The 14730-nt window shown below is 41.5% G+C and overlaps 1 protein-coding gene across 1 annotated transcript; it reads left to right on the forward strand.

Moving 5' to 3' along the window:
• The first annotated feature begins 661 nt into the window (after positions 1 to 661).
• LOC121582345 (proline dehydrogenase 1, mitochondrial) lies at positions 662 to 11823 on the forward strand. Its single transcript, XM_041898071.2, has 14 exons — positions 662 to 1120; positions 2455 to 2663; positions 6122 to 6156; positions 7029 to 7178; positions 7376 to 7440; positions 7566 to 7682; positions 7892 to 7971; positions 8092 to 8173; positions 8438 to 8530; positions 9152 to 9298; positions 9772 to 9947; positions 10211 to 10309; positions 10550 to 10638; positions 11048 to 11823. The coding sequence occupies exons 1-14, from the start codon at positions 770 to 772 to the stop codon at positions 11236 to 11238; spliced, it is 1884 nt and encodes a 627-aa protein (XP_041754005.1). The 5' UTR covers positions 662 to 769; the 3' UTR covers positions 11239 to 11823.
• Positions 11824 to 14730: the final 2907 nt, after the last annotated feature.

Here is a 14730-nt window from a genome sequence, read left to right on the forward strand (position 1 = left end):
CCAGATCAAGACCCTGTCATGGCCAGCCCAATCTCCAGACCTGAACCCGATTGAAAACTTCTGGAATGTGATCAAGAGGAAGATGGATGGTCACAAGCCATTAAACAAAGCCGAGCTGCTTGAATTTTTGCGCCAGGCGTGGCATAAAGTCACTCAACATCAATGTGAAAGCTATTGGTATCATGAAAATGTATGCGCTCACTAACTGTAAATCGGTCTGGATAAGAGCGTCTGCTAAATGACTAAACATTTTAAAGCGGCAGGTAGCTTAGTGGTTAAGAGCGTTGTGCCAGTAACCGAAAGGTCGCTGGTTCTAATCCCCGAGCCGACTGCGTGAAAAATCTGTCGATGTGCCCTTGAGCAAGGCACTTAACCCCAATTGCTCCTGTAAGTCGCTCTGGATAAGAGCGTCTGCTAAATGACTAAAATGTAATAATTTCCTAGTTCATGAACCTAAATTTGACAAGTCTTTATAAGATGTATGTTTCAACAACCCATATTTCACCTTTGATTTGATTTCTTATGAAGGACATGCTGTAGCCTTAATCTTTGCAGAATAACAGTGTGGAGGGGGAGTTCCTCATAACACTGAGTTCATGCCAGATGCGTCAGAGTAGGAGTGCCGACTACTAGTAGGCGGTCCTTGGGTTCTAAATAGTGCGCGCGCGCACCAACTCTGTCAGTCTAGCCACGAACTAAAAGTGATATAACCACGCGCCCTCTAACACAAGAAACCGGTTTTCTAACTGCTTTAAATACAGCTAAACTAATGTCGTACACTAAAGTAGTACCAGCTCTAGTCAGGGCAAATTCTGACAACATCAAGAGAATATGCTTGTCTCAGGGGAGATTTCGGTCCACGGTCGCATCCACGAAACGTAAGGAGGTTGGAGGAAGGAAAGAAGAGCAGCAAGTTGATGAGTGCACCGTGGTGAAAGCTGTTCAAGCGGACCTCATCAGCCAAACAAAAAATAACACCGATGCTCAAAAACAGAAGATCGCAATCGACTTTGATAATACGCATGAAGCATATAAAAGTAAAAATAACATTGAGCTGCTTAGAAGTCTGTTGGTCTTCAAGCTTTGCACATTCGACTTCCTCGTTGACAAGAACAAGGAGGTACGGATATTATTTTGATGAGATTGTTTTTGTTACATTGTGGTTAGTAGTAGGTGTGGTTAGTAGAACTATGATACAAGCGATAACATTTTTGACTGTTAAATAGACATTATTAAACATTCATGCGGAAAAACAAGAACAGCTTGTTAACAAGGGTCCAAGGGATTCTCACAGTGAAAAAGTTCCAATTCACTACTTTCATTCATTTGCTTGACGCGCGACCCACGTGACTACATAGCGCGCAAGTCAAGGATGTAGAGAGGATGGGCCCAATTTTGGTTTTAGAAGTGGGGGGAACATTTTTTATTTCTTTTTAATCCAGTCAGATAAACACTCCAAATAGCCTACCCGGCTGCTCGGAGGCGTCCGCATGGTCCTAAATCATGTTCCTCCATCCCCAGTTAAAGTTGCGCCCCTGGAGACTACTCATATTTAGCCTCACATTGAAGTGTTTTACCATTTTTCTTTTAAGGACAACCAGGGCTACAGGTAGAACACAAAACAATTTGACATAAACAGTTGCATTCATGAGTTTTATTGACAAATGTCAATATCTAAATAAGGTCCGCCAAGCAAAAACCTGATTTTAAAAAAAATTATGCATTTATAAGAATGCTGTAAATACAGAAATTGTTTGCTCAGTGGGAAATGAAGATCCAACTAGTAAGTGACAACTGTGTGGAGTTTGTGACAGCAACTATGTGAGATTATTACAGTATTATAGACACTATGTCCTGGGATTTCCTATAGTCTTCTAATTATTGTGTGGCTTGTGAGGTCGTAATAGTTTGCAGTTCAAACCGTTCGGACTTTACAGATGTTTTTGTGAGAAGAACCGTCTTCGGGATCCGGCCTTGTCTCAAACACCGCTGTAGCTCAGCCGTCATTAATTGCACAAGTCTGTAGCACAGAGACACAATGTTTAAAAGGGTTTGGAAGCACTAAATCACGCTGGCGTGATTGTGGGACAAAGCGTTTCCTGACATTTCCAGGTGTACAAGTAGCCTAGGCTATCATACCATTTGCATTGAATTTTGTGACTGAAAGTTAAATGTGCATTGCACATGAACCTAAGTCAAACGGTGGTGGTTTTCTCAGATCAGGTCCTGGGTGGATACAATTAATAGGCCGGGACGATACCAGTATCTCGATACTCGTTAGCATCGTGGCAAGGAAACAAAACATGAAGCAGATTTAACTTCTAGGAAAACAGCCCTAATGTTGGAAACAAACAATTGTGTTGTCATCCAGAGTCACATTTATGTATTTTCCAAGCTATAGCTCACAATACTTTACATGGGTCTAACTCCGTTGATTATTTGCTCTGTCCTCAGTTGATGGACCTCAGCAAGAAGGTGTTTGGCAAGCGGTTGTTTGAGAGGCTGATGAAGATGACGTTCTACGGGCAGTTTGTGGCTGGGGAGGACCACAACTCCATCAAGCCTCTGATCCATAAGAACCAGGCCTTTGGTGTGGGGTCAGTCCTGGATTACAGTGTGGAGGAGGACCTGACCCAGGAGGAGGCAGAGAAGAAGGAGATGGAGTAAGTAGTCTCTGTCATTCCTAGTCTATATCTCACAAACCCGGCCTCTATAACTCTAATAAAGGATATAGGGCTCAACACTTCAAACACAAGCTTCCACATTTTCTAGTTTCATAAGCTATTGATTAGGAATCATTTATTTATTTCTAGCTATGTGCTATAGAGTGAGATGCCTATACTGCTAACTCAGTGGCCACTATGTAAACATGTTATGCAATTGACCTATGGCAAAATGCCACTGCCAAAATCATCCTATCTGATCCAATACTATTTGCAAAGGTTATGGGTTACAGTTTCATATGTTGCACTTTTCTCAGATTTTAATGTAGGTTCTCCCTGCTATGTCTGTCTCTCTCCCTCTCAAACCCACAGGCCTACTCATGTTTCATATTCATAAAAAGCTGTGTTTACAGCTTCCCACCAGATTTCTTTTTTCATGCATCACTTTCAGTATCTGACGTTGCCCAGCAATACCCAGACACTATTGGTCAGTTCAGACACACCCCTCTCTCCTGATTTGTTGAGCTGAAGGAGCACATTTATTCCAGTCCCTTTTGAGAATGCAGTCACATGACAGCCTTGTTGGGTAACTTGACGCACTCTTTCGAAGGAGGCCCAGGAAGTGTTATGTAATGTGTTTTGGAAAACAGCCCTCCCATGTTTGGTTAGGGATTTTCTTAGATGGGCTATGCACACACTCAAGCTGAACTAACAGGCGGAATACTGAAGAGGCCCCACTGAATGGTTCCAATTAAAGTGTACATTTGAGGAAGGGGCTTGAGTCCAGCAGAAATAAATTAAATGTTAACATAATATGTTATTATGGTATATTTTGTGTTACAGAACGATTCAGTGATACATACCATTTATGCATACACAGCATGCATTTCGTTATTAAAAACATGTTGCGGTAATCATGTTGTGAACAATATTCTGCTGTCTCCATCAACTCAACCATAAGGAAATGTCCATATATGACAACATTGGGGTCTACAAATCATTGCAAGTTATGGAACAGCCTAGAGGGTGCTGTGTACTACGTGGCTCAGTATTTTGGGTTACCCATCAGCCAGCTGCCGCCCTCTCCATCTCCTCCGGTTTGTTCTCATGTAACATCATGATTAGGGAAGGAGATGCTGCATAGCAATGTCTCAGCAACAGGTCAAAGATGAGCCAGGGGGTGGGGTGGTGGATGGGAATACAGTGAACGGGTTAGTGATACCATCAAAGACAAACTTGGTAACATTCTGGCCTTACCTCATCATTGCTGTGGAACTCTTCACATGAGTAGACTAATTTGCACCTTTAGAGCCAAACTACATTGATGGAATAACACATAACATCCTCTCCTCTCTTGTTAATAATTGAATGTACCAGAGAAAAGGATTACTCATATTCACTGGAATTGTTCACACAAGTAAGGCTTTAACACCCTCCTAATGTGATGATGGTCCGTCCGTACAGGATCAACTTGTTGTGAATTCATCATTGTGGGAGTGTACCAGAGTTCTGGTCAACCTTTTTTTATTAACTTTGGCAAAGGACATGCTTTGATTGACTTTCTGAAGTCTATGGCTTCCAAACCTCCAGACTCAACTAAAGGATATTCAGATTGTACAGTCAGCCTGTGCAAATATTTATCTCCAGATAATATTTAGTGATGGTGTAAAAAATTGATAGTTACATATCGCGATATTATTTTGGGAAATTATTATATACACAGAGTATAAAAAAACATTAAGAATACCTGCTTTTTCCATGACATATACTATCCAGGTGAACACTGTGATCCTTTAATGATGTCACCTGTTAAATCCACTTCAATCAGTGTAGATGAAGGGGAGGAGACTGGTTAAATAAGGATTTTTAAGCCTTGAGACAATTGAGACATGGATTGTGTATATGTGCCATTTTAGAGGGTGAATGGGCAAGACAAAAGATTTAAGTGCCTTTGAACGGGGTATGGTTGTAGGTGCCAGGCATACCGGTTTGTGTCAAGAACTGCAACTCTGCTGTTTTTTTCATGCTCTACAGTTTCCTTTGTGTATCAAGAATGGTCCACCATCCAAAGGACATCTAGCCAACTTGACACAACTGGGGGAAGCATTGTAGTCAACATGGGCCAGCATCCCTGTGGAAAGCTTTTGACACCTTGGAGATTCCATGCCCCGACCGATTCAGGTGGTTCTGAGTGCAAAAGGGTTGCACAATTCAATATTAGGAAGGTGTTCCTAATGTTTGATATACTCAATGTAGATATTTGACTCCCAAGTATCGATTGTGAAAAAATAAATAATACAACTCAAATGTGCTGCTGTAGGTAGTGCTTGTCCGCTCTACCTGTGCCAAAACTCCCAATATTTTTCATCCTATAGCTTGTTCTCTATCTTCTTTTTAAATAGTGAGCCAACATGTTTTCAGCCCTTTTATTTCCTTGACTGATCAAAACTAGTTTTCTCATGCTCTCTTGTCTCTCTGCAGCAGACATATAGTGAGCAATATGTTTGGGACAGCAAATCGCAATATCGAATCCCAATACATATAGAATCGTGAGAATCGCAATACATATTGTATCGACACCTAAGTATCGTGATCGTATCGTAAGGCCCTAATAACATTGAGCGATGCAGCCACTGAGACAACCAATAGCTCAAAAAAATCAATTCAGTAATGTGCTAATGAAAGATCAATATCCTTCATTTTATTCAAACTTGGATTGTAGAGTTGTGGATCTAGACAGGATCTTACTGGATTAACCTAGGCCATGTGTGATGCACTGAGGTTTTGAAATAGCCCCCCTTGTGACTCACAGTCAGCACTCTTTATCAGAAGTCCACAACGGTACAAGAGATCAAATAGCAGGACATTTGCACTTCTACATAACGTTAGGCCCCCTGTGCTGCCATGCGTACCATATATAGCACAGTCAAGATATTGGCAAACTCACTGGATAGGTTGTGAAACGCTGAGCTCAAACTGATATTAACAGCACCTGCATGTGGAGCCTGGCACAAAACGTGATAATCTTTAGCGCATGACCTTGAGTTATGAAATTATAACTCATAATACAGTTCAAGACCTCATCTTCCACCTCATCTACCTACTGTTTTTGTTTTTTTATCAGAAATAATTGCTTATGGGTACCTTCGTGTGTGTGTGTGTGTGTAAAATATTACTGTTCTCAGATTTTTTATTAATAGATTTTAAATGTGTATTAAAATTGGGTTTTGTTTGCGAAACAATTAAATATCCATTCTTTAGCTGAAATGGGATTTACCTGGTTAAATAAAGGTGAAATAAAAAAAATAAAAAAAACTTCAACATGATGTCCAACATCTTATATGGTACTGAACACTTTTACAATTATTATTTGTCGTTATAGTAGTGGTGGCAGACTGGCAGTGATATTAGACCTAGTAGTGTTATGTCATGTTAATTTGATGTTTCATATTTTTCAGCTCCTGTGTGTCTGAAGCTGAGAAAGAAAGTCCAGGTGTGTATTTGTTGATGGAAAATGATAAACAACTGAAAATGAGTTTTCATTTACAATACTTTGATTGACTTAATGTGCACTTAATTTGTTGTAGTGCCAACTAGAGAATACTTCGTAACGCAGGAACATGACTACAGTAAATGTTACTACTTGACAAATGTTTTATTTCTGATGCATCAAGCCATCTGGTTGGTGGAGGTGTGGGGAGTGATAGCAGTGGGGTCACTGCCAAAATGTCTGTTACTTCAGCAGTGTGCCTGAATGCTAACCTCCTGGGTCTATGCCAGCAGTCATTTAAGGGTTGATATAGGACTCTTACATGAGAGTTTGCATGGTTGAGGCAACTGGTTTTATCTGGATTTACTCTGGAGGCTAGGAGAGGGGTTAAGGAGGGCAGGTATGCATGTTAAGTTAGAGAGCAGCTGAAACCCTGGTTCATGTCATGTGTTGCATGTTTTGGGGCCCTGGACTTAAATTTATGTAACGCTCTCTCCCCCCCATGTATTATTTTCTGAGTGGCACTAGATATCTAAACATCTATTTTCTTTGACTTCTTTTGACTAATTTTCCACATTCCCAAAAATGATATGGTGTACATATGGGTCAGTATTTGTATTAAAGAAGCACATGCCTGCTCAAGCATGTGTTTATGCTGATATATGCTAAGACTGATGTTCTAAAGAAAAAGATCTTCAGGTATCTGTGCCAAATTAGTCCTGCAGTAGATTATTTAGGTGATGGTGGTGAGGGTCATTCCTATTGACACTAGGCTACTCTCCTGTCCTTTCCTGCCAGTGGTCGGTGTGGCTACTCTAGTCTAGAGGAAAGTCTGGTTGCCTAGATAGATGTCTCATGTTGTCTTCTGATTGTAGGCATTGACCACCGTGAGAAGAAGTACAAGGCCCACCGTCAGTTTGGGGACCGTCGTGGGGGCGTGATCAGTGCCAGGACCTATTTCTATGCTGATGAGGCCAAGTGTGACAACCAAATGGAGACCTTCCTGAACTGCATCAAAGCCTCAGGTGAGCACACAATAAAATGCAGTGAATTCATCAATTCATAAAATTTTTCTAAACATCCTTGAAAGGTCAAACTCATTGCAGACTCTTTGCAGATGTTATTATATCATGCATAATATGATTCTTATGATATATTTATCAATGGTGTTATTGCTGCACTAAATATTATGTTTTATCTTTATCTTTATTATTCCTCTCAGGGGGGGCCTCTGTAGATGGATTTTCTGCCATTAAGATGACAGCCCTGGGCCGCCCACAGTTCCTGGTGAGTAAGACCCTCTGCCTGTTAGACTCTCTCTTTTAGCCCTTGATTTAACATGGGCAGTGATCGTGACAGAGTGCAGCTTTGTTTGTTTGGTTTTATGACCTTTCTGCTGCTCCCCTCTCCAGCTCCAGTTCTCTGAGGTGCTGGTGAAATGGAGGAGGTTCTTCAACCTGTTGGCAGCACAGCAGGGGAAGTCGGGCATGGACGCACTGGAGCAGAAACTGGAACTGGAGCAACTGAAGGTGCGTGTCGCCTAGAGCAACACTCAAAGTAGAGATGTGACTGAGGTCAAGCAGATTCCCAGCTTAAAAAGCAGATTAGCTTCTTTGAGACAAAAACACCTGTGGGGGGGAAAAAAAGGCTAGTGATTCCCTATATCGTTAATGTTTCATCAGTAGTAGCCTAGTTATTAATATTATTACATTTTTGGAAATCCTTTTGTTTCCCGTAGGAGAGTTTGACTAAGCTGGGTGTTGGAAATAAAGACGACATTGAGAACTGGTTTACTGGAGAGAAACTGGGCTTATCAGGGTAAGCGGTTAAACTCACCTGGAATGCATCATGAGCACACAGACTATCTACTATTCAATGGATAGGATGTGTGTACAGGACTGGATTTGACTTGGAATCTGCCATTTTCATGTTCCCCAGAACAATAGACCTCCTGGACTGGAATAGCTTGATCAACGACAGAACATCGATCTCAAACCTGCTCGTCATTCCCAACTTTGAGGTGAGCTAGCCACATATTACACACACACATACACACACACACACACACACACACATTTACATACCCTTACGATATTTAACATGCAGGTATGCATACTGTATGCTATCCACCTGAATGCGTTTGTACACAAACTCTTGAAGTCCAAGCTCAAATCCATCCATCCATGCAGTGTACATACAGTATATGCATGCATACATGAATGCATTTTGTAGTTCAAGTCAAAGTTTACCCTTAATGAAATGTCAGTTTCCGCTGGTCTTCTAGACTGGTCAGCTGGAGCCTCTGTTGAGGAAGTTCACTGTTGAAGAGGAGAAACAGATGAAGAGGATGCTGCAGAGAGTGGATGTTCTGGCCAAGGTAAGGCGATTCTAGAGTTCAATATAAGGCACTGTTGCCTAACATGGTTTTACAATTGAACAGTTGGTTAACAACAGTATATTGACCTAGCTGGTCACATGGATCATGGGATGCAGTATATCTCAAATTTTACGAGAAACTTATCTTACTCTCTGCCCTGCCTCAGTGAGCAGGCCATACCATTCGTTTATTGGAAATAAACCTTTTGGCAATAGTTTTGTTTGTCAGATTTACTAACTTAAAAAAAGAATAATGCAACTTCAGTAATGTCGTCATTGTTGGGAAAGGTTTGAATTGTAATTACCCTCCTCCAATAGGAGCAAGAGTCTACTACTATGACGTGTTGTATCCAGAGTCTGTCTGTTCTGAAGTGAGTCTCTATAGATAATTACATTATCATGGCTGGACTAAAGGCAACAGTAGATAGCAATGGCCCAAATGCTTCCAAATGCTCAGAAATAGAAAAGAAGGCATAACATGACCACTGAAATGTTTCAAGTGATCCAGACAAATGTCTTCACTTTTGTGTTGAAGTAAAGCACCATTTCTATCCCAGGAGGTACCTAGGGTTAAAGCTCAGCAGGGGTTAACAGAAAGCTGTTGTTGCTTCTCGTATCCCAGCATGCAGTGGACAATGGGGTGAGGCTGATGGTGGACGCTGAGCAGACGTACTTTCAGCCGGCCATCAGCAGACTGACCCTGGAGATGCAGAGGATCTTCAACAGAGAGAAGCCCATCATCTTTAATACCTACCAGTGCTACCTCAAGGTGAGGCCTTGACACCGTTCTCAACACCCCCCATCATCTCTGGTTGTTGTTGTTCATCTGCATTTTTGTCAAGCTCGGGACTGTCGGGACTACATGTACAATCTCATAGATTATGTATGTAGGGAGGCCCTCTATGTATAGACTTGTCGTGCCCCTAGGAATAGAGGACAACCGGTTTCATAAGCCCTTTCATAGTTAACCCATAAAAGCCTTCCATATTTAACCTGTAAAAGACCAACCTACTATATAAACCTTTTAAACCTGCCATATCCATGTTTATGCTGCATCTTTTTAGTTTTATGATAAGGTGTGTACACATAAACCTGATATGAACATATCAAATGAAAATAACATGACTGTGTTACTAATTTATCCTTTATAAGAGATGTTATGGACACTCAGGTGACTTGAATGGCAATATTTGTGTTGTTAACCATAGCGTTATATAATTGTGTGACCTATGACTTATACAGGAAGCGTATGACAATGTGTCTGTGGACGTGGAGCTGTCCCGGCGTGAGGGCTGGTACTTTGGGGCCAAGCTGGTTCGCGGCGCCTACATGTACCAGGAGAGGAGCAGAGCGGAGGAAATCGGCTATGAGGACCCCATCAACCCAGATTATGAGGCCACCAACAGAATGTACCACAAGTAAGGCCCCTTACGTGCTCTGGTGTGAAGTTTCCCCTAGGGACAGATCTAGGATCAGCTTCCCTCCCCTAACCTTAACCATTACTGTGGAAAATGCAAAACTGACCTAAGATCAACTTCACCCTACTCCCACTGGCGTTCTGTGTGACTTTAGTAAATTGTTATTTAATTGGTTGAATAAGGATATGCATTATGTGATGAAATCATTATATCAGCTGAATGGATTAGCTGAAGTTCCTGGTCTTTTCCCTGATCCTCTGAAGGTGTTTAGAGTTTGTGTTGGAGGAGATCGACCACAACAGAAAGGCTAATGTCATGGTGGCGTCACACAACGAGGACACTGTCAAATTCACCCTGGAAAAGTAAGGCCAGCCTCTGGGCTTTATTCAAATCAAGAGGCAGTTAGACTAATTTAGGGTAGGACGTGCATCAGCTAGTTAATTTGTACATACATTTTGTTACACAAAGCACCAAACCAATAGTGACACCACATCATAGAAACCAAATGTATTATATAAATGCTTACATCAGTGAGGTGATGTTTATTATTGAGCAGTGTTATGTTGTTGAATATTTACAACCCATCTGTGTTGTTTCTGCAGGATGAACGAGATGGCTCTGTCCCCCACTGAGAACAAGGTCTATTTTGGACAGCTGCTCGGCATGTGTGACCAGATCAGCTTCCCTCTAGGTACAGTAATATCAACACAGTACTGTATATTGTTGTTGCATAATCAATGGGTTTATTGGAGTTCAAGATTTATTGATTGGCATTTTAGTCTGAAATTCTGAGAAATCTTAGAGCCTCCATACCACCGACTGAACTATAGATGACTGTGAAACAAACAACAACCTTAGGGTCTCACTCAGTCACCTGATACCATACCATAGCTCTCCTTACACATTTTGTTGTTATATAATATTGCTTTCTATTGATTTGCAAAATTAGTTTAGAAACATAAACGTTTAGACAAAAATACCTCACATGTAATTAAGTTCTAATGTTTTTTTGTGCTTGTGTGAAACGTATTGCCTGTTGTAGTTTCTCCAGTCATGTAACATGTCTCACACTCCCTCTCTGTCTCTTTGTCTGAGAATAGGCCAGGCTGGATTCCCAGTGTACAAGTACGTCCCCTACGGCCCAGTCAACGAGGTCATCCCTTACCTGTCTCGCCGTGCCCTGGAGAACCGGGGCTTCATGAAGGGATCCCAGAGGGAGCGCAGCCTGCTGTGGAAGGAGCTCAAACGCAGGCTGCTCAACGGACAGATCCTCTACAAGCCTGTGTACTAACTGAGCTGACTGACTGTCTGGCACACCAGCACTCCGCCCCTTTAAAACATTCCAGTGTCTTAACTGAACCTGCCCTGCGCACAATGGAGGAACCCTAACTGCCACTTAAGTCGAATTTTCACTTAGTCATGCACTGATGTGAATGGGAGACTAAAGTGAAAATTTTACTTACAGTAAGTGGAAGTTAGGATTTACCCCTGTGTCTAGTACTGAGATACAATCCTAATGCCAATTGACCCCCTGTCTCTGCCTTTTTGCTCTATTTATTGCAGCTGAAAATGTCCTTATTATCTATGATAATCCTTATCCACTGCATTTGTCGTGGTACAGTGGCTTAATCAGTGGTCTTTTATGTAAATAACTTAGTGGTCGTATCAGTTTAACTGTAAATTGATTAAACTGTAGTTGACTGTAGATTTTTTCTGGATTTGTTTAGGCACCTATTTAATGTGTCCATTGTCTTTGTGTGTTTCATTTTGTGTTCAGAAATGGTTTGTTTTCTTGTATGTACATGGTCCCGTGTGGCTCAGTTGGTAGAGCATGGCGCTTGCAACGCCAGGGTTGTGGGTTTGATTCCAACGGAGGACAAGTATGAAAAATGTATCTACTCACTACTGTAATTGAATTTACCACAGGTGGACTCCAATCAAGTTGTAGAAACATCTCAAGGATGTTCAATAGAAACAGGATGCAACTGAGCTCAAAATGTGGAACAAAATGGATAAGAGCATCTGCTAAATGACTAAAATGTAAATGTATAATTTTTAGCTAGTAGTTCTGAAAGTAGCGCACACAAATTAAAAGTGGTCCCTGAAAATTGCATATTACGTCACATACAGTGCCATCGGAAAGTATTCAGACCCCTTCCCTTTTTCCACATTTTGTTACGTTACAGCCTTATTCTAAAACGGATTACATTTTTCACATCAATCTACACACAATACCCCATAATGACAAAGCAAAAACAGGTTTTTAGACATTTTTGCAAATGTATTAAAAATAAAAAACAACTTATTTACATAAGTATTCAGACCTCCATAATTCTTCAATTGGAAGAAGTTTGGAACCACCAATACTCTTCCTAGAGCTGTCTGCCTGGCCAAACAGCATTTGGGGGAGAAGGGCCTTGGTCAGGGAGGTGACCATGAATCACATGGTCACTCTGACAGAGTTTCAGAGTTCTTCTGTGGAGATGGGAGAACCTTCGAAGGACAACTACAGTGGGGGAAAAAAGTATTTAGTCAGCCACCAATTGTGCAAGTTCTCCCACTTAAAAAGATGAGAGAGGCCTGTAATTTTCATCATAGGTACACGTCAACTATGACAGACAAATTGAGGAAAAAAAATCCAGAAAATCACATTGTAGGATTTTTTATGAATTTATTTGCAAATTATGGTGGAAAATAAGTATTTGGTCACCTACAAACAAGCAAGATTTCTGGCTCTCACAGACCTGTAACTTCTTCTTTAAGAGGCTCCTCTGTCCTCCACTCGTTACCTGTATTAATGGCACCTGTTTGAACTTGTTATCAGTATAAAAGACACCTGTCCACAACCTCAAACAGTCACACTCCAAACTCCACTATGACCAAGACCAAAGAGCTGTCAAAGGACACCAGAAACAAAATTGTAGACCTGCACCAGGCTGGGAAGACTGAATCTGCAATAGGTAAGCAGCTTGGTTTGAAGAAATCAACTGTGGGAGCAATTATTAGGAAATGGAAGACATACAAGACCACTGATAATCTCCCTCGATCTGGGGCTCCACGCAAGATCTCACCCCGTGGGGTCAAAATGATCACAAGAACGGTGAGCAAAAATCCTAGAACCACACGGGGGGACCTAGTGAATGACCTGCAGAGAGCAGGGACCAAAGTAACAAAGCCTACCATCAGTAACACACTACGCCGCCAGGGACTCAAATCCTGCAGTGCCAGACGTGTCCCCCTGCTTAAGCCAGTACATGTCCAGGCCCATCTGAAGTTTGCTAGAGTGCATTTGGATGATCCAGAAGAGGATTGGGAGAATGTCATATGGTCAGATGAAACCAAAATAGAACTTTTTGGTAAAAACTCAACTCGTCGTGTTTGGAGGACAAAGAATGCTGAGTTGCATCCAAAGAACACCATACCTACTGTGAAGCATGGGGGTGGAAACATCATGCTTTGGGGCTGTTTTTCTGCAAAGGGACCAGGACGACTGATCCGTGTAAAGGAAAGAATGAATGGGGCCATGTATCGTGAGATTTTGAGTGAAAACCTCCTTCCATCAGCAAGGGCATTGAAGATGAAACGTGGCTGGGTCTTTCAGCATGACAATGATCCCAAACACACCGCCCGGGCAACGGAGTGGCTTCGTAAGAAGCATTTCAAGGTCCTGGAGTGGCCTAGCCAGTCTCCAGATCTCAACCCCATAGAAAATCTTTGGAGGGAGTTGAAAGTCCGTGTTGCCCAGCGACAGCCCCAAAACATCACTGCTCTAGAGGAGATCTGCATGGAGGAATGGGCCAAAATACCAGCAACAGTGTGTGAAAACCTTGTGAAGACTTACAGAAAACGTTTGACCTGTGTCATTGCCAACAAAGGGTATATAACAAAGTATTGATAAACGTTTGTTATTGACCAAATACTTATTTTCCACCATAATTTGCAAATAAATTCATAAAAGATCCTACAATGTGATTTTCTGGATTTTTTTTCTTCATTTTGTCTGTCACAGTTGACGTGTACCTATGATGAAAATTACAGGCCTCTATCATCTTTTTAAGTGGGAGAACTTGCACAATTGGTGGCTGACTAAATACTTTTTTTCCCCACTGTATCTCTGCAGCACTCCACCAATCAGGCCTTTATGGTAGAGTGGCTAGACGGAAGCCACTCCTTAGTAAAATGCACATGACAGCACGCTTGGAGTTTGCCAAAAGGCACCCAAAGAACTTTCAGATCATGAGAAACAAGATTCTCTGGTCTGATGAAACCAGGATTGAACTCTTTGGCCTGAATGCCAAGCGTCACGTCTGGATGCAACCTGGTACCATACCTATGGTGAAGCGTGGTGGCAGCATCATGCTGTGGGGATGTTTTTCAGCGGATTCTGAAGTCGAGAACAAAATTCTTAGTATTGCAAGCAAAAATAAAGATATTGAAAGCAAAACATAAACCCAAAAGTATTGATAGCAAAACAAAATATTGCGAGGAAATCGTTTTGAAATGCAAGAACAAATTAATTCTAAATGAATGCAAAATAATAGTTTTCAGTGATTATTTTTAAAATCATAACACAATGAAATAAAATGCCTGGCCGTTGCTTTTGCTGCCTTTTTTCCAGTTGCAAGTTTTGGCACAATCATTCCAGCAACATAGCACCCTGCATCCCACTGCTGGTTTGCCTCTGAAGTTAAGCAGAGTCGATCCTGGTTGGTCCCTGGATGGGAGAGTAGCTGGAAGTGGTTAAAATAATTGAGTTTAAAAAAACGTCAGGTGAGGATTTTTT

Source organism: Coregonus clupeaformis, chromosome 15, assembly GCF_020615455.1.
Source record: "Coregonus clupeaformis isolate EN_2021a chromosome 15, ASM2061545v1, whole genome shotgun sequence".
Taxonomy (NCBI): domain Eukaryota; kingdom Metazoa; phylum Chordata; class Actinopteri; order Salmoniformes; family Salmonidae; genus Coregonus; species Coregonus clupeaformis.